Here is a 21,067-nt window from a genome sequence, read left to right as displayed (position 1 = left end):
TAAAAATAATTTATCGAAATCATAATTTCAGGTAAAGCCTTAAGCGCCTTATTCACGGTCCATCCCCATTCCCCGCTGTACGTCAACTGGACCGTGAATAAGGCGCTTTAGGGTCAAGCTAATCACGCTACTTTTGCGCTACTTCTGGGAAAATTAAACTAATAACATCTAATAATCTTAATCCTGTAGTCACTACAAATCAATGCAATTTGTGATACTATTATAACATTTTTTATCAATTGTGATATATTTTCTAACGTCTATCTGTGGGTACAGGCCATATAATCCACCACGCTGGCCAAGTGCAGGTTGGCGGATGTCACATGTCGTCGAACTTTTGATTCTTCGACATGTCAGTTTCCTCACGATGATTTTCTTCACCGTTTAGCAGTGGTGATGTTATTCACTTGCGCAGATAAATTGAAAAACATATTTATTTTCTGTAAACTCGCCTTTAATAGTATTTTGTACTTATCGCGGGCACCAGTCTCTCACAAATGTTAGTATTAAGATATATAGATTAACAATGTATGTGTTGATTGTACATTAACAATGAATGTGTTGAGAAAATAAATAAATATCTAATTTAATTAATTTAATTTAATAATAATTAAACACAAATTGTTGTATTAATTAATTTATTCTTAAACCTATTCAATAAATAATTATCTAATTTACACATAAAACTATTTTAACAAAATGTTCGGTTAGCTTAATCTTCTTTTTTGTCTTTACTCTCGCTACTCTCTTCTCTTCTTGAAGGATATATAAAGAAGAAAGAAAGTTGGAACGCGAACAACGAGCAGACGAGGAAGTTTTGTATCTGCAAAGAAAATAATATTTTATTTTTAATAAATAAAAACAAACATAATTTAGGGATTATAAATTATTATAAACCACAAATAATTATACACAAAATAATTATAAAATAACGATGTAGCTAATACATCCACATAAGTGCGTGCAATAATTCGACGGGAATTAAAAAAAATGTTTAGTTGAACCTGTTTTTATAAAGATATTGTACTTACTTACCTAGTTTAAAAAAAATTACATGAAAAAAGAGTTTTACGCCTTACTTTGAAAATAACAGTAAAAAATAAAAACAATTTATGGAAATACCGCGACATCATAATACTTTTACTAATCAGTATTAATTTTATCAACTTACCACAAGCATCTGGTTCTTTATAGCGATACTGTGGAGCAACCAGGAGAAGGTAACCACCGTGGTTGATAGGATGATCGGGAAGGGCATGCCTTCCGTGCACTTGTTCTTGATTACGTCTTTCTGTAAATGAATAATTACGAAATACACTTTATTGTTACGGTATTTTATACCATCTTTACATATCTATTACTAAGTTTATTAGTGATGGAAAATAGATATAATTTTAGCTTCAGCCCACAACATTAAAAATGTGCCTAGGTATCTCCACTAGATAATACTTACGAATAGAAAGTTTTTTGCAAGTTTTGTTGAGAGTAAAAACCACGTTAAAATAATGCTGAAACGTATTTTTATTTTATGAATTGATTAAAAAGTTGTGTTAACTTTTTAATTGCCTTTAAAGTATTGATATCATTACCCAGTTGTTGATTTTATTAACATTTTGTGTTTAATAACTTTGAAACATAAATATATAGGTAGAATTAAGTTTTTAAGGACTCTTAAAAGTATAAATCCATACTTAATATTATAAATGCGAAAGTAACTCTGTCTGTCTGTCTGTTACTCAATCACGCCTAAACTACTGAACCAATTTGCATGAAATTTGGTATGGAGATATTTTGATACCCGAGACATAGGCTACCTTTTATTGCGAAATATGTACCACGGGCGAAGCCGGGGCGGACCTCTAGTGCAATATAAAGTTGATTAGCAACAAATTTGATGTATTATAAATTAATAGGAAGTGTTTATAACAAAACAATCAGATGGATTAGTGAAACGTTCAGAGATAATATTAATAACTAGCTGTTGCCCGCGACTTCGTCCGCGATTAGGTCGTTTTTCGTCATTCGTTGTTTAAAAAAAATACGTGACACTTTATTTTAAAATTTTCTTAATTATTGTCTCTTATAAAATTTAACTACATTAAAATTGAACACTCTGATAAGAAAATCTTAAAATCTGAAGAAAACATGAATGTGGTTTAAATTCTACATTACTTAGTATCAAATAATAATCTAAATTAAATGTAGATTAACAGTTTGAGCACACCATTATAGAATATTACCTAAGTATTAAATTACGTTAGTTTACATAGTAACTTTACTAAAAACACGATGACTATCTTTCGCGCTCGATACCACAAACTAAGCATGTTTGTGGTACGTGGCCCGCGTCACTTGACCCCCATCTGGATCCATGATGATGATTCCATCCTGAAGATGATTCAGAAGATGATTCTGAAGATGATTCTGAAGATGATTCTGAAGATGATCCAGGATGATTCCATCCTGAAGATGATTTCTTTTGCCTGGAAGAAATCACCGTCGCCTAACAAATATAATGTGTTTTCTTATAAAACCGTAACATAATTTATTTTATCTACTTAAATAATGAAAATGATATATTTATAAAATATAAAACATATTATTTAAAATGATTAAAAATAAATAAATGAAGCAACTACGATTCAAAGAAAACATCTTTTTCAGTGTGAAAATGCTCTAAGCAATCCTGGATGATGAACTGTATATCATGTACCTACTCTGATCCCAGTACGGTCGGTACGTCGATAGCCATAACGATTAATATTATAATCAGATAACCGCAAAACAAAAACATTACTTGTAAAGTTGTGAGTGCAAAATTTACGTTTCATTTGGCAATAACATTTTTTTCGGTACTAAAACGTAGTAGTTTGATATGTGGTTGGCTGCCCCTCCTCTCCTTCCTGAAAAATATCCTCCAAAATTTCCTGAGATACTTCCAATGATTGAACCATTGGACGTTGGACATTAACTTCAGTCAAAAATTGACGAAGCGGATGATTACTAATTTCCACTTAATCCTCGCTGCTACTGTCTTTATCATCAAATCATCAATTTTCAAGTGGTGTAGTAAAAATATCAGCAGAAATCGACTTCCAAAGGCGATATAATTTTATTAGCATTGAATAAAAAAATCAAAAGTTAACTGTAAATCTATAAAAAAAGCTAAGTACTTACAAATAAAATTTTATCAAAAACTTCTGTTCCCAATGCACCTCAAAATAATAAAAGAATCATTCATTTCATTTCATTTCAATAAATACCTGTAAGTAACAACTTACCTTTTGTGGGAACGCATGATGGTGAAAATTCACAAAACACGAAGATTGCATTTGATATTTTTGGTTTTATGGCATTCAATTGCTTTATAAATATCACTACATAGTATAAAAAAGTCGCTTTCTGTGTCCCTATGTCCCTATGTCCCTTTGTATGCTTAAATCTTTAAAACTTCGCAACAGATTTTGATGCGGTTTTTTTAATAGATAGACTGATTCAAGAGGAAGGTTTTAGTACATAATTTATTAGGTTTTAGACAAAGCGGACGAAGCCGCGGGCGGTAAGCTAGTAAATTTATAAAACACGAAGATTTTAAAAATTGTAACTAATGAACACAACAATATATTATTATACTCTTTGGAACACAATCATTAGATTAACTGTAGATAATGGTGTCTATTTTTACTTAAAATAATAAACATCTAAGTACCCTCACTTTAAAAAAAATGTAGTTTATTATTTACACGAAATATATCTTATAGGGAACTGAAGATATGGGTTAAAGAGTTAAATAAATAAATAACATAATTATATTTAAATTATTAATTTTTAACATTGTGTTCAGTAGTGTTAACATGTAAATTGATTTGATTTTTACGAAATCTCATAGATGGCGCTGTTACAAAATTAACATTATACAACTTACATTCTTTAAGCTATGTTTCTCTTCCCAAGTTACTTAAATGGCATAATTTTTATAGTGTCAATCTAGATATTGTCAAACAACATTTATATATGCGTCATTTGATTATTAATTTCCAATAGTTAACGTGTAAATTGATTTGATTTTTATAACATTTAATAGATGGCGCTGTTTCTAATTTGTCTTTATACTACTAAATTCATTAAACTGTTTCTCTGCCCAAATTACGTAAATGACATAGTTTTTATTTTGTAAAGCTAGATAATAGCATGGCTTACTCGAAACCAACATTTAAACATGAGTCTTTAGATTGTACGCTGTCGTAATACACGGAATACGTAAGAAAAATAAAGGTTCACAGCTCCTCCCCCGTAGATGATAGCTTGATAATATGTAGCCTATAGCCTCACCCGACCTGTTAGTAATATTCATGCAAAATTTGAAGTCAATCTATGCAGTACTTTTCGAGATTAGCTCGGACAAACATACAGACAAACAGACAAACAGACAAACAGACAAACAGACAAACAGACAAAAATTCTAAAAACTATGTTTTTGGCTTCTATATCGATTATAGATCACGGCCCAGGTATTCTTTTAAAAAAATATTCAATGTACAGTTTTGACTTTCCTACGATTTTATTATATGTATAGATATAGATTAATGATGTTATAAACTGATAGGTAATATTATTTCTAGGAAAATCGACAACATTTGGCACGGTTATTCAGAAATGTACCTTCAATATCTATATAATACCTACAATCTGCGTTAGTATCTACATAAGTAGATATGTACCTACCTACAATTTGATATAAGAAATTTTATTTCAATAATAATTACTCATCAGCCTGTTCGGAACGTTTTCATTTTCAGTTTTCATATTAGGATATATCTCGAGCTGCTCCTTACGAGCTGCTCCGCGCGGTTTCACCCCCGTGGCTCCACTCCTGCAGTCGTAGCGTGATGATATATAGCCTACAGCCTTCCTCGGTAAATGAGCTATCTAACACCGAAAGAATTTTTCAAATCGGACCAGTAGTTCCCGAGATTAGCGCGTTCAAACAAACAAACATATAAACAAACAAACAAACTCTTCAGCTTTATAATATTAGTATAAGTAAATGATTTACCCAATTCCCATACGCTTTTCACGCAAACAGCAACTTGGGAACGAGGTGAACGTACAGAAATTGGTTTGTCTAGATATTAAATATTATGGTCTTGTGCACAGAATAGAAGGTTGCTCATCTTTTTGGCAGTAAACTTTTAGCTTGTAACTTTTTACCTTTCATAACCTAGAGAACGCGAATTTCGCCTTTTTTATGGAAACAATTTCTGAATTTATTATTTGCCTTCAAAAGATCGTGCATCGTTTAAAAATATAAATTGTGAAGACAAAGTTAAAAAAAATCGCAACTACAGTTTTGATCTGCTTATGTATTTCTCTCGACACAAAAACTTAGTTTTATAACTATTTATTTATTTATTTATATCAGGCAGCTTGTTAGTAGTAGGTACTTATTCTAGTGTCAGTAAAACTAAGTACATATACTTATTTTTAGATTTTAGAGTTACAAGCCATTTTTGTTTATAAAATTATTAATAATATCATCAGTCTACCATCACTTTTTTATGAACAGTTTATAGATTAGATAAATTTTGTCTGTGAATATAATATTTTATCTCATAGGGATTTCCGTCTATTAGTACTTAGTTATGTTAAAAAAATACACAATCTAAATCTAATCTTGTTCTCATCACACGCAGAAGACAGGCAATTTTCATAATATCTTTACTGCTTTATCTTTAGTATTATAAGCACAAGAATCCTCTATTTATCTAAAGGTCTACGACCACTTTCTAGCAGGAGATAAAAGACCGGCTATCCTAATATCTAGAAGGAACTAGATATTAGGGTAGCCGGTCTTTTCGCCCCAATGAAAATTTCTTAAACTGCAAATAAACACGCTAAATGAATCTCGCCAAAGTTCTAACTTCTAATGCAGTGTACCTAAGATTACGTTCAGTTTCACATAAACCATACTCACCAAACCATACAACGATTGTCCGATTATGAACATCATGAAAGCCATCATGAATAAGCCGAATCTGTGGCCCACCAGTTCAGGGTTCTCCAGCTGGCAATAAGTGATCACAGTAACACTTATAGCACAAGCAATACCAATTTTCTTCCACATAGGACCCGGGTTCCTTTCATACTTCACGAATACAGAAAGATATCCAATGTTTAACAATAAGCCGAAGAAATTCACTTGCACCATTGATGGGTCTTTGAGAACCAACCCATAGTTCAATTGGAGAACTCCTCTGTAAACGGAAAATATGAGAAAATTAGGAAGAGTTAGCAAAAAAGTTCATACCGATACCTGTTAGCCTATTTTACATTTTTTGACAGAACTTTAGACGAATCAGGATATAAAATTTAAGGTAGATTTAAGTACTAATAAGTCATTATTTATTTCTTTAATTCCCAAAAATGAGTCATGATTTTTAATATAAAAGTGTAGTTCGTTAATTTAAAAATGCCATGATTAGACTCCTATTGGCTAATTTCCTAACAATGAACTGTAAAAATAACAAAAGATCATTCAAATACATTCAAAATAATTTTGACTTCGAAGACGAAAATTTCACAGTAGCGTAACTTTTATCTTCATAAATTGGTAGAAAAATGTACTCACATTATTAGTCCTATGAGGAACGCCATAACATCAGTTCCCTTAGTACTCTTCTTTTTATAGATATCCCAGCACATAAATACACCAGAAAACATTTGCAGCATTGTCACGGTTTCTGCCATTTTAGCCACAATATGCTTGTAGGGTTGTAAAAGATTCGATAGAGCTTCCATTTTGTGCGGGAAATTGGCGAACCTGGACAAATTTAAAAATTGACACTATTTTTTTTTAATAAGTAATTGTTTTTGCAAAACACGTATAGCTGTTTTTAACTTAACGATTCGAATGAAATCAAATAGTTATTGGTATCAAGATATATACCAATAGATAAATACTTACAATAGATAGATACCAATAGGTAGATAGATACCGCAATTATTATGTGTATCGCCTCGATCGATAATGACTCATTCTGCATAATCTTAGTCTCCGATACAAATTTTATCTTCTATCAAACGTATGTTGATAATATTATGTGAATCACATTACGGTTTACACAATTTTAAACTCTAGACACTGTGTTATTTTCATAGTGTTTCACACAGGCCTTTCGCTTTCCATACCTATTTAAATGAAAAACCCATGGTTTTTGAACATTTTTTTTTGTTTCTACGTTTTTTTTAATCTATTGCATAGTAAGTGTGTATCGCGGGCCTTGAGCGCGGGGACCGAAGCGAGAAATTCCGTAACGAAAAAACCTCACGCTCCACACTCCGACGGGCTCGGCGGAGGTGTGGCTTGGAGGCATGCTATGCAATAGCTTTACCGCGGCAGTCCCTGAGTTTTCTTCAGTCTTAAAAACACAATTCTCGGTTTAGCAATTTTGAGAATATTGTAGTGATGAATCATTATCAATTAATTAATTATGTATTATCAGTTAAAGATCATAAGTAAGTACATAGTCATAGTTACAGAAGGTAGGTAGTAGGTACCTAATTAATAAATGCAAATATTATGTAGTTGTCTAAGGTTTTTTTGAAGTGAAACTTCTTTATCGGGGTTGGAAAAAAATTTAGTGTAACATTTTTTGGTTACGCGTGACATTTATCCGTTACGCGTCATCTTTTTCTTATCCCTACCACGCGTGATTCGACGTATTTCGGTAAAGTTGCAAATAATAAATTATTTTTTCAAAAATAAAGTCATAAAGAAGTTTCACTTCTTACGTGTGTACACTAGTACACACACATTTTTTTGTTTTTATTTTATTACTGTAGGTTTTTGAAGTGAAACTTCTTTATCGGGGTTGGAAAAAAATTTAGTGTAACATTTTTTCGTTACGCGTGACATTTTTCCGTTACGCGTGACATTTTTCCGTTACGCGCCATCTTTTTTTTATCCCTACCACGCGTGATTCGACGTATTTCTGTAAAGTTGCATATAACTAGTTAATTATTTTTAGAAAAATAACGTCATAAAGAAGTTGCACTTCTTACGTGTGTACGCTAGTACGGTCTACAGGCACACATTTTTTTTTACCTATCTCATAATCTCACAAAGTTAAGCCTCGGTGGTACCTACCTATAAACTCTCCAATCGTTCTACCTATTCTTGAATCGTTTACCGATTATTTTTTTTTTGTCAATAATATAAGAATTTCCTTTTTCGTCTTGCACTACACATTTCAACAATAATTTTTAAGTGCAATAAAAACACTGTCTATTTAACTTCGCATATAACTAACATAAGTCACTATTTACATTTATACAAATACAGTTTTATTTTTATTCTCAATACAGCACTATGTTGCCTTAGTTCTGGCAATATAATGACTCCGTCCAAGGTCTATTGCAACATCAAAGTGCTAAGTAATTTGTAAAAACTGATATCATTTTTTGCAGTTACCTATCATGCGCTAACGGCTAATTTTTAACCGACTTCAAAAAAAAGGAGGAGGTTATCAATTCGGCCGGTATATTTTTTTTTTTTTTATGTATGTACACCGATTACTCCGAGGTTTCTGAACCGATTTACGTGATTCTTTTTTTGTTCGATGCGGGATGGTGTCGAATTGGTCCCATAAAAATTTTATTCGGATAGGCCCAGTAGTTTTTATTTTATGAGCATTTTTGTCTGTAGGTATTTGTAAATTTTGCAAGTGCAAGTTTGAAGTCGGTTGTTTTTAACGCAGTTATCACTTGTTAATGAAATGACTTTGACCCTTGTATCTTCCTTTTTAGGAAGAACAAATCTGTACATATAATAAATCTGTAGAAGGGTCAATTCTGTACATTTGAAATATTGAAAAAATAAATAGCAAGGGTGTTACTGGATCGATACCGAACCCAAATATGTGATTAAAATTTTTTTTGTGTCTGTCTGTCTGTCTGTATGTGAAGACATCACGTGAAAACTAACGGTTCGATTTCGATGAAACTTGGTATAATTAGGTATACCTTATTATCCTGGGCGTAAAATAGGATACTTTTTATCCTGGAAAAATACGTAGAAAAAAATCTTAATTTTTCAGTTCTATCCATAGACGTTGTTCTGTAGAATCAAAATGGAGAAATAAACCATCCACGCGAAAACCGACATCCGCGCGGACGGAGTCGCGGGCGGAAGCTAGTCCTTAAATAAGACTGCACAAAATGTTTTTTTTAATTGATCCATAACTGGGTATCTTATTAAGTTAATTCTATGAATCCTCTTCAGATTTGAGAAATATCCAAATATGAACAAGAGTAGGTACATGCTAAATACAAAGAATACTTACTTGCAAATACAAAAGGCTACTAGGTAAAGGTACTGTGAACAGTGCACAAAAATATATTTATTGTAAATTTTACAATGTATAAAGGAAAAATGATGCCGAGTTTATGGCAGGAACTCAAAATTCTTACAAGTAGGTACAGAGTACTTCACTATTATCGTTTACAGGTTTGTACATTTATTAATTTACATATTAAAATAATAATTTAATATCCTTTTTTAACTTCTACAAATAAAATCTACGACGATACTAAAATAATGAATTTAAAACAATTATACTTTTATAATACGTGTATGTTCATCCACAAAGCGCTACATAAAAACATAAATACAAATATAATATTCTCAACATCAAATCGCCACTATCCTAATAGACGAGCTAGCTATCTTGCCCTCCCGAAGATCCGAACGAATTATGGAAGGCGAACGGCAACATACGAAGGAGCACGTTTCTATAACGGATTGCCAAGCAAATTAAAAAGTGTAAACTCATTCATTGTATTCAAAAAACAATTAGCGAAACACATCCTGGAAGACCACACGCTCAAACTTTGAATGCAATGAATGAGTACCTAACCTAAACTTATGTTTATAGTATGTAACTTACTCTAAATTTTTATCTAACGAATGATATTTTTTATAAATACCTATGTTTAAAATTTAAGTTTCTCATGTAAGTGACTTTATGTCTTAATGGGAATAAATGTCTTTAAACCTTATTAATTACTTACTAAGTAATATCAAAAAGATAAAAATTTCCAGTTGCTTAATAATTAATATAGAAATATTATTACAAATGCATTTACCACTGTGTTCATGTTTTATCGCATTAAAACTATGTATTACATTAAACAACATAGTACATTATAATTATATTAATCTAAATAAAACATTATTAATTCTCTTATATTTTGTTATCGATAAGTAAATAATTTTTGATTTTTAAAAAAATCGGTAAATCTATGCTCGTCGATCTGAGCCTTGATCTGAGCTCTTAAAATTTTGTTGTGTTCTTTTTTGAAATATTATTTGTATATAGAAACTAGAAATAGGTACTTATACCTACTTGATATGAAAAATATAAGAAATCAGAAGAAATCGAAATTAGGGGCCATCCATTAATCACGTGAAGCTTTTTTTGGTATTTTTTGACCCCCCCTCCCCCTTGGTGATACGTGGTGAGGTTTAAGACTACCCCCTATAGTTAGTAGTAGTAGTATAGGTATCATCTAATGTAATCATCTAAGGTAGACAGAAAGATTGCAGTTTGTTTTTGAATGACGCCGAGATGTGCCAAATAGGTTTGCAGAGAAGATTGTAAAACACAAAAAATATTGAGTTTTGTTTAACTTTGCAGAAATTATCCAACTCTTTGCAATCATAAACTTGCAATTTTTTTGTAAATTATTAAGTATTTGGCGGTAAATAAAAGGCGTAATTTTTATGGTTAATCTTTAATAACACAGTTGTTCTCATGTAATTTCATAGCAGAGTCTATATAATTCATAAATCATAGTACACATTAATTGAGTACTTATACAAAATCTCGCCAAAAAGATATGTTAAAAACAGGAATGTACACTTACTATCTAGTGTTGTGCTGTATGGACATTTTATCGAATCGTATTCGAAATTCTAAATTCAAAATTTTCGAGTTATATTCGAAATTTGTTTTTTTTTTTTTAACATTGCCAGCACCATTTTTTCAATATAAATAATTTAGTTATAACAATACAGATACACATTGCTAGCAAATTCTACGTCAATTGACAAATGACATTGATTTTCAATGGACATTTTTTTCATTTGACATTTTCACAAATGTCTAAAAATTGCAAGACGAATAATAAATTCATGAATGGCAAGTTCAATTCACTTCTCATAGATAATAAAACTTAAGTCTGCTATATTTAAAAAAATCTTTGTACACATACAAACATTTATCAAAAAGCTATTGACAAAATAAAACATAGGAACTGTTGGCAGAAAAACACTGAACCTATTATCTTATTTATATTTAATACAAAACCCGTAAAGGGAATAAAAATGCTATTTCAAATCGCGAAAGCTAAGCAAAAAGCTTGTCAAAAATAGTTCTAATAAAAATAATATGTGTCCTTTGGCTTGGCTTTCGCGAAGTCTTCATACATAAAATATATTACAAATAAAAATTATTGTTAATCAACTTTGTACATTAATTTGTCTTTTTCGCTTTTTTCTTCTCTCCTTTCGGCTTTGAAGGGTAAATAACGAATAATGATAACTGGGCGGCACAAAGAGCGAATGCAACTGAGTTTTGGAGCTGAAAAAATAAAATAAAAAATAGACAATTAATAAATATTTGCTACAGTGTGTGTTTAATTGTTGTGACAAAAAACTTGGTAAAAAAGATTCGTTAGGTATTTTTAGTCTTCAAGATATTTTTTTTTTATAAATAAACTGTGCAGTGCCTCGCAATTTCACTCGCTTATGGATGTTTTCCCGCCTTTGCAATATTTTTCATTGCGGGTAGTATCAGTAGTAGTATAATTCGATTCAAACTTTATGGCGGTTCGGAAGTTAGGTGCAGGTGCGAGTGCGGGTGCACGTCCCGCTAATAACTAAAATTGTTTTCTGCGCATCGGATCGTACGATTTTCCGAGCCGCCATTAAGTTTGAACCGTACTATACTCCCTTCTGATACTACTGCTCTACTCCTATGGGTAGAAGCATGATGCTATATCTATACTAATATTATAAAGCTGAAGAGTTTGTTTGTTTGTTTGAACGCGCTAATCTCGGGAACTACTGGTCCGATTTGAAAAATTCTTTCTGTGTTAGATAGCTCATTTATCGAGGAAGGCTAAAGGCAATATATCATCACGCTACGACCAACAGGAATGGAGCCACGGGGGTGAAACCGCGCGGAGCATCTAGTATAATTATAAAGCCTGTATACATTTTTCAGACAGACAAACAAATCATTGTTTTTACTATATAATTTTTTGTCAAACTGCTGTACAAATTGTAAAAGTAGTTTTCACTTATGAGGCAATTTAGGGATATTTAGCAATAACACTATGTAACAAAAAGAGTTAACCACATCCGCAATATATCCCCACAGAATTGAACCTTCTTCCCTCCTCTCTATACACCACCAACCACTGAGCGATCAGGCCATTATAAGCACTTACCACCAAAATGGAGTTATTCAAGATGATGCCATACAGCAGCCACATGAAAGTCACGATCGAGCCAGAGAAGATGATGGGGAACGGCATACCGGCTGTGCTCTTGTTCTTGATTATTGTTTTCTGGAAAACAAACACATATGTTATTACTTATGTTAAAAAAAAGATCTTTGAAGTGAAACTTCTTTAGGCGCGTTGAGAGAAAATTTCAAGATCGCGACATGGCAATACCGTCACGTCATGGAGGACGACACGATTTTGGTATCTTTGAATCCTGCCAAAGAAGTTTCACTTCTGACACGTGTACTCGGCACACACGCTCTTTTTTCAAAAAAGACGACACGAAGTGACAAAACAAAACTATATTTTTGGGAACTTTTTAAAGTGACTTTTTTCTGATGAATAATCAGAAAAACTTTAAGTATTTTTCGTACGCTAAATTATTATTTTAAACTAATATGTACCTTGAGTATATTAGTCCATGTATGTACCTAGTTATTACAATTAAAAATAATTAATCATTGTAGTCATTCTGTCTCGTATGTTGTGCGAGCTACTTTTAATCAAACGCCCAGTGAGACGTTACTAGTTAGTATTCACATATTTAATGCATATGCATAGAATACATTATAAATAAGTATACAAACGTAATACATAAACTTTAAATAAAATTATATGATAATATAATTCTTTGATTGAAAATTTCTGAAACTAATGGATAAAAATTGAAATTTCAATACTGTATTATTTGTGTTCACTGAAATAAATTCAGTTTGATCAAGTCCTTTTTTTAATAGTGGGTAAATAGTCGTCAAGTCTATGCTATTACATAGTAATATTTAATATAATAATCTGCTTGGGCGATAGCGAGACCAGGTGTTTTTAACCGACTTCAAAAAAAGGAGGAGGTTATCAATTCGGCCGGTATGTTTTTTTAAATGTATGTACACCGATTACTCTGAGGTTTCTGAACCGATTTACGTGATTCTTTTTTTGTTCGATGCGGGATGGTGTCGAATTGGTCCCATAAAAATTTTATTCGGATAGGCCCAGTAGTTTTTATTTTATGAGCATTTTTGTCTGTATTTGTAAATGTTGCAAGTGCAAGTTTGAAGTCGGTTGTTTTTAACGCAGTTATCACTTTTTATAAATATTTCTTCTTATCTTCCTATACAATATTTTAAATAATCTTATCTTAGAACACTATATTTTACACATGCTACCGTTAAGTGGAAAAGTAAGTATATATACCAAATTTTTTATATGTTTTATAAACTAATCCTTACAAATTACCGGAAATTTTATAAAATTATATATTATATACTGATAATACTGTTTCACTGAAAAACGTCTCATTATATCTAGATAAGCCAATGATAGTATAAATAGATGGAAGAAGATAATGTGAGCTAAATTTAGACGAAGTGGAATATTAGTGGCTTGCCCTTTTCATGCTTTGTTTATTATAAAGCTGAAGAGTTTGTTTGTTTGTTTGAACGCGCTAATCTCAGGAACTACTGGTCTGATTTGAAAAATTATTTTAGTTAGATAGTCAATTTATTGAGGAAGGCTATAGGCTATAATATATTATCACACTAAGACCAACAGAAGCGGAGCCACGCGTGTGGAACCACGGTGTGCAGCAAGTGTAAAATATGTTTATTATTTTTTCCTAAAAACTACTGAACCACTTTGGCTGAAAAGTGTGTGTTAAATGCATCAATTTATACTGTTGTTTCAATTTATACTTAGCTGATAGTTGTTGCAATATGAATACTAATTAAGTCTAAGCCTAAAATTAATACCTATATATCATCTATAGTTCGTATTATAAAGGATCTTCTGAAGTTCATCCATTCACATATTTTCAAAATTTCGCCTACTTTCGCATATACCAAAAACCATATAAATCGACTACTATAAGGCATCTTGCACACATACCGTTTTTCTAAAATTAACCCTAAAATTTCACGGCAAAGTAGGTGTACAAAAGGCCTTACTCTATACCAATACCATACAAACACAAACACTACTCTACATATTATTATATTATAACACGTTATCAGAATAAAAAGACAAAGTTACACTCACCAAACCAAGCAAAGGCGACGAGATCAGATAGAACATGAACGCAGTTATAATCGCTCCAAAGCGATTAGCCACAAGATTGGGGTCTTCATACTCCGCGTATGCCACCAACACAGCAGAGATCACACCAGATAACCCAATTTGGAACCAGACTTGGCCCTTCTGGGTCGAATAGTTGAAGAATATCATCAGGTAGATGATGTTAAGGGCTAGACCGAAAAAGTTCACTTGGATCATCGTGTCGTCGCGGAGAATGAAACCGTATTTCAAGTTGAGTACGCTCCTGTAAGAAGAAATTGAGATGGTCTTGCTATTGTATTCTTTGGGATGGTAGGTGTTGAAAGGGGTCGGGTTTTGTTTAACGTAGGTATGGAAAAGATGGAAAGCAGTCGCGTTTTGATCTAAGATGAATTTTCTTATACGAGAGAATAGGGAGTAATAAAATTGATATATTATATGCATTCAAGGAATTCCGGATGTCGGGTAATTCGGAAAATTGTGAATACGTTTTATTGAGAGTATCGTGAAGGCATCGCATGAAAATAAACGTGTTTGATAACAATATTATTCAATTATAGTTACGTACTAATTTAACGTTATTACATTTATCCAGTCATCCGAAATTACCCTAATGCACCTTACCTTACTGTAATTAATGTGGGATCTTTTCGAAATACCTAATTCTGTTTATACGAAGTTTTAAATATACAGTAACTGGTGTACCTAGCTATGAGAATTTAAATGTTATTTGTTTGCATTGACATAATATCTTTGGGCAAATAGTTACTAATTGTAAACATAGAACGCGCAAAGAGTAAACGATTCATCTCAATTTCAGTTTTTGTGTTTATAATTACACGCTAAAACCTTGAAATATTGTCGGACACGTTAGGAACGTTAATTGTCTCTTGCACTATATGTCTGTTTGTCTTAACACTTAAAATATTTCGCATATTTGTTTCTATTTTTGCAAAATAAACAAAAATTTCTTCACTTTTCCACGAAATAACTACTCAGCGATAGGTGAAAAAATTGAAAAAAAAAGACGGGTTGCACTCCGGGAGTGCCGGCAGAAGTGAAAACTTGATTATTAACGTTCAGCATGTTTGATATTTTGGAATGGTATCCGTCTTACGCATGGAATATAAGGGCTAAAAAAAAAACATCCGTCTTACGCTTTTTCGATCAGGCCACGTGTCCTGACGCGAGTTTAAGATTTTATACCCAACGCCGCTAAAGAAGTTTTCACGTCAAAAAAACGAAACCCTCTACTTTCGGAAAACCCTCTAGGTCCTCTACCTCCCAGCTTCAGTATATCACTACTTTTTGGGACACCCTGTATAAGCCATCCAATATGCATAGTACTTACATAATCAAACCACCAGCGAACGGCATGATACCGATACCCTTTGTGTTCTTCTGTTTGTATATGTCATAGCATAGGAACGAACCGGAGAACATTTGGCCGATCGTCACGACCGCGGCCACCGTGCCCACGATCGACTTGTACGGCTGTAGAGCATTTGATAGCGCCTCCATCTTGCTTTCTAGAACAATAAGTAGGAATTGTATGAGGGAAAAAAATTGTGTGTCGCCATAAGGCGATAATAGGCAATAATGCTATCGAATATTTAAACTGAGAAGCATTGGCATAAAACTCATAAATATAAATACTAAAACAAGTTTTAACTTGGAATTTTTATTGAAAGTTTGGTGAAAATAATTAACTAAGTAAATACTAGTTGGTAATTTGTTTTTTTTTCGATTAAATTATTGATGAAATATAGGTAGGTTCTGGTATCAATGTTTTAAATATATTGCAATTTTATAAAAAAAAACCAAAAGCTATATTATTACCTGTATTTCTTTAATTTGGATGTTATTAGTAATTATTACAAAATGTATCGAATAGTAATAATTTATCACAACAGGAGATATTACATCAAAATCGAGTTTAAAACACCTTATTCGTGACCCTCGAGTTCAGTTTTAATCACAAATTACCTATGAATTTCGAATTTGAATTTGAATTACCTATGTATTGGATAAACTGAAAAATGCTTCGTAAATCCACAGATATTATATCTAATACTATACATATACGTGAAAAGATCAATACGGGGGTTAAAAGCTAGTCTTCTAAAATTCGCCTTCTCTCTAGCAGATCAAAAACACCACTTAGCATCGAGGTAACCGTAATATTCAATCTCTTCCTTATTCATTGAAGCAAATTGATACAAATTGACCTGAGTGCGTCACAAACACACCCACTGTGATTCAATGCTGTGATTTGTTATTATTACATACGAGATGACGTTGTTGTTTTGTATTTATCTTCTATTAAACCTCATCATGAGGACTATATCAAGGACTAAAACAGGAAGTGAGTGAATACAACAATACGTGCCACGAAAGACGAAACTTGGCGGTCTCCGTGATTGCAATGAACAAATAATTATAACCGTACTTTAGAATCTTTACTTAATTAATACGGTCTACATATTATAAAGCTGTAGAGTTTGTTTGTTTGTTTGAACGCGCTAATCTCAGAAACTACTGGTCCTTCGGTGTTAGATAGCCCATTTATCGAGGAAGGCTATAGGCTATATTTCATCACGCTAAGACCAACAGGAACTGAGCACTACGCGCGGGTAAAATCGCGGGGCTCTGCTAGTTTGATACTATATAAGGTGTACCGCCCGCGCCGTCAGTGTACTACCTAGGTATAAATCCCTAAAAACATTGCACAAATTATGCAAAAGCTATAGTTGTGCCGCGCGTATCCTCTCGTTCTCTCGTGTTCTTCTTTTGTTTTTCGATTTATATTTGACCTCCAAGAAAATTTTTCTAAGCATTTCAACGAGGTTTAACGCAAAGTAACGTTAGGTACTCATTTCGATTAATTATTTTTCTTGCCATATAAAATAAATTCATAGAAATCCGTTCAGCGGTTCGGAAATGGAGGTCATGACGTTGTATTAAAAATTACATAACATTAATAAAAATATGTAGGTAAATACGTCAATACTCAATTCATTGCATATCGCAGCAAAAACGAAAATGCAATCTAATGACACAGTTGTAATCTATAATTACTTTCAAATAAATAGGTACATACTTCTAAGAGCGATATTACGTAACCACTTTTTATCATATTAAATTACTCGTATCTCATTACTTCATACCTTTTACTAGGTAATAGATAACATAGTGATAAGATATAGCAAACTTTGATAATTATTTACAAACCTATTTATATTTTTCTATTTATATGATTTTTTTAATATCGTACAGTCTGGAAACGCGGGTTCGAAATTCGAATACCGCGGTTCCCGAATCCCGCCATATGATCTTTTTTTTTATTGTTTAAAATTTTCCGAATAGACTGTACGTTTTTTTTTCGATCAGTTTCTCTGTACTAGTAACTCAGTACTCTGTACTAATCAAATTAAGCGAATAATGCTTAGAATTATGTGTTGCAAAATCCTTGATGATATTTTTTTTTTGACTTCTAGAAATATGAGGAATTTTTTCGTTGGACCCATTATGAAAAAATACAGATAATATGACAAATTATGATTTTTCACTGTTGCCATTTAGATATTAAAATTTCTTCTAACTATCACTAGTATATTATTTTCATAACTAACTCCTCCAATACAGTGGCGTAGCTAGGAGGACAAGGGCCCTGGTGCATAGGGAAAGAATCGGGCCCTCCTCCTCCCCTCTTTCCGCGTAGTTTGAACTTATATTTGCCTTCAAAAGTATCGAACTGTAAACAATCCAGTGTAACTGTTAAAATCTCAGTTTGGACAGGAAAATTCTCTGTTCCACTGTAAAATGAAGTGGGTACCCCGTTGTTTAAGCAGTTTACACTGCGATATTTACTGTTTCTTTTTTCCGTGAAGTAGCTCATTTGTAAATTTGAATTTGAGTTTAGAATAACGTTGTTTGTTTTTTGTTGTCGATCATGTTGAGAGCTATCATAGATTATACGGTTACCGTTGTGCTGCAACCGGTATCGAATACACATTTTGTCATCGGAAATTTTTTTAGCGAAAATGAGTTCTAGCAGAATTTGGTGCCAGATGGATGGATGTGCGGAATAGAAATCATTAGCATTAGTGGTGATAGTGGTGATACTTGATGAAATAAGGCTGGTAGTAGGGAATTACGAATTACAACAGTCAGCGACACAAGTCACAACTAGCGTCAACTATTGTAGTACGTCCCAGACCCCAGAAAGTTGAAAACATCGCCACAAATATCATAAATGAGAACTCATGCAAGGCAAGATCGAATTAAAGTTTCATTAAAAAGTTGATTTGGTAGGCGAATTGGTCTCACTACCGTCAAGCACGTGAGCTTATCGCTGATCCAATGTACTACGGGCGTACTCATCAAAACTACCAAATAACCGAACTTACGATAACAAACAGCACATGCCTATCGAGGACGCTTGGCGCATGTGTTGGAAACAAGGTTGGAAGTGTTGAATAAGGAGTTCTATAATTGTTGATTTGAAAAAAAAAAATAAAAAAATGGCTCGAGCCTGCTCACAAGATTTTTTTTTTATTTACTTAAAAAAATATATTTAAAATTTTTTTTTCAAAGCTGAGGTTTGAGGGCCCCCTGAGCTCCGGGGCCCTGGTGCACTGCACCACCTGGCCATATGATAGCTACGCCACTGCTCCAATATTTTTAACAAGTATGATTTCGATTAATATACTTAACTAGAAAGATAGGTAAGTAATATGAAAAACATCATGTGCTACTAGAAATGCACACAATATTGTATGAAACATTAAATATTAATATTCAACAACATTAATTAGGTAAATAATATTCAAGGCTGATAACCAAAGTTGCCCAGACTATTATTAAAAATCTAGTATCACGCTAACCTTTATCTGATGTTATCACAAATTGCAATTATTATCAAGGATTGGTAATGAGACAATAATTTCATAAGTTTATCTTATCTAAATCTATAATTATAAAAGCTGAATATATTATGTGTGCACAGGTGCTGATATAATTTACGAACTTCAATACAAGACTCATTATCATAGTTTAAAGTTTTATACATTATAAACAAATATCAAACACAGACTTGTTTATTCAGCAGCATTTGAGCATTATTACTTTGTGTAATGTCTTTTCAAGTTCAGTGAAGAAAAACAGATCCTGTGTAGACTCTCTCACTATTATACCTCATATTCCCAGACAGTTTACGCCGTGAATTTAAGTATGGAACTGACTGGCAAATTAATATTATGATCGCATTAACTAGCCATGGTTAATTATGGTATCATATGAATTTGCCAGTCAGTTCAATTCACGGCATAAGTTGTCTGCTAATAAGGTCTCAATATGGCCCCAGTTCAGTTTTCTGAGTCTACCTTTGATCTGTTTTTCCTTACTGAACTTTTATAAGACATAACACAAAGTTTGCTGGTCTATTCAAATGACACTTGGAGGTCATTTACATTATTATTTTTTAAATGCAACTACATGTAATTAAACATCATAAGTATTATAATAGAAATGAGTGCTGTTTTGTAACCTACGGACAGATAAACTTTCCCATTTACAATATTATTATGGATATATTATGTATAACACAACAAGGATCAAAATTTCATCATTACTTAGTGGCAAGGTATAATATTGTGTAACTGACTTCAATGAAACAAAAATGATACAGTGCAGTCTTTAACCAGTCTATCATTGATTGCCTAGAGAGAGATGGCGGGGGAATTAAGTACTTATTGCTGTAATATAATACTGAAACCTAGATCACTTGTAATAAAACATCGTGCATTACATTAAATTCTGAATAAAATTCTAAGTTTGAATAATTCGCTGATCTATTCCAAGGATCAGGTAACATATAGCTGACCATGAATATATAGTCAACAGGTTAATTATTATTATATTTATCCTGTCGTACAAATGAATATCGCAGTACTGAGTAGCAAATAAGGAAAATACTTACATTTATAACTTTCCAATGTAAAAATAAATAACAAAAGTTATCACTTAAACTTAACTACTAAGTTTTTAATATCACGTATGTTAAATTAATAATTTTAAATACCTAATAACAATTTTAATACACACTGTGCTATCAATAAGTTTCTAGGTTTCTTATGGTTTCTTAAATTGGAATGGACTTTGAAGTTTGAATTTGAATTTGAAACTTCGAAGTTTGACATTGGGATTTCCGACAGCTTCTGCAACGTCGATATGACGTTAATGGATGTGGTATGATGTTAAGATACCGGTCATTTTGACAAATTATCTCTAGATACCTACCAATTTGTTTTCAAATATAAAAATTTTCTATTTTAAATTTAAATCGTAGAACTTTGCTAAACTTTAATTACTACAACTGACAATAACATTTACTATTTAGCCCAATGATTTAGCCTAAGTGTTTAAAGTCAGTTTGACATAATTATTAGTCTCT

At 32.3% G+C, this 21,067-nt stretch overlaps 2 protein-coding genes across 2 annotated transcripts; both read right to left on the bottom strand.

The window, feature by feature from the left end:
* Positions 1–640: 640 nt before the first annotated feature.
* LOC123691237 (sugar transporter SWEET1-like) lies at positions 641–8,392 on the bottom strand. Its single transcript, XM_045635540.1, has 5 exons — positions 8,340–8,392; positions 6,629–6,820; positions 5,975–6,254; positions 1,172–1,291; positions 641–823 (listed from the first exon to the last, which is right to left on the bottom strand). Exons 2-5 carry the CDS (start codon positions 6,796–6,798, stop codon positions 713–715), a joined length of 681 nt encoding a protein of 226 aa, XP_045491496.1. The 5' UTR covers positions 6,799–6,820; positions 8,340–8,392; the 3' UTR covers positions 641–712.
* A 2,383-nt stretch (positions 8,393–10,775) lies between these two features.
* On the bottom strand, positions 10,776–20,741 carry LOC123691409 (sugar transporter SWEET1-like). The gene is made up of 5 exons (XM_045635786.1): positions 20,594–20,741; positions 15,965–16,142; positions 14,599–14,878; positions 12,511–12,630; positions 10,776–11,639 (listed from the first exon to the last, which is right to left on the bottom strand). The coding sequence occupies exons 2-5, from the start codon at positions 16,132–16,134 to the stop codon at positions 11,532–11,534; spliced, it is 678 nt and encodes a 225-aa protein (XP_045491742.1). The 5' UTR covers positions 16,135–16,142; positions 20,594–20,741; the 3' UTR covers positions 10,776–11,531.
* Between the last annotated feature and the right edge of the window lie 326 nt (positions 20,742–21,067).

The sequence above is a fragment of the Colias croceus genome, chromosome 4 (genome assembly GCF_905220415.1).
Source record: "Colias croceus chromosome 4, ilColCroc2.1".
NCBI lineage: Eukaryota > Metazoa > Arthropoda > Insecta > Lepidoptera > Pieridae > Colias > Colias croceus.
Note: the sequence above shows the minus strand (reverse complement) of the source record. Positions and strands in the feature narration are given on the sequence as shown.

Excerpts from the sequence above, each read along its gene's own strand:
- LOC123691237 (XM_045635540.1), bottom strand. The coding sequence starts at position 6,798 with ATGGAAGCTCTATCGAATCTTTTACAACCCTACAAGCATATTGTGGCT. Across the intron at positions 6,255-6,628 it reads TTCCTCATAGGACTAATAAT|AGGAGTTCTCCAATTGAACT; the intron begins GTGAGTACATTT and ends TTCCGTTTACAG. Across the intron at positions 824-1,171 it reads TAAAGAACCAGATGCTTGTG|ATACAAAACTTCCTCGTCTG; the intron begins GTAAGTTGATAA and ends TTTTCTTTGCAG.
- LOC123691409 (XM_045635786.1), bottom strand. The coding sequence starts at position 16,134 with ATGGAGGCGCTATCAAATGCTCTACAGCCGTACAAGTCGATCGTGGGC. Across the intron at positions 14,879-15,964 it reads TTCGCTGGTGGTTTGATTAT|GAGCGTACTCAACTTGAAAT; the intron begins GTAAGTACTATG and ends TTCTTCTTACAG. Across the intron at positions 12,631-14,598 it reads CGTCGCCTTTGCTTGGTTTG|AAAACAATAATCAAGAACAA; the intron begins GTGAGTGTAACT and ends TTTGTTTTCCAG.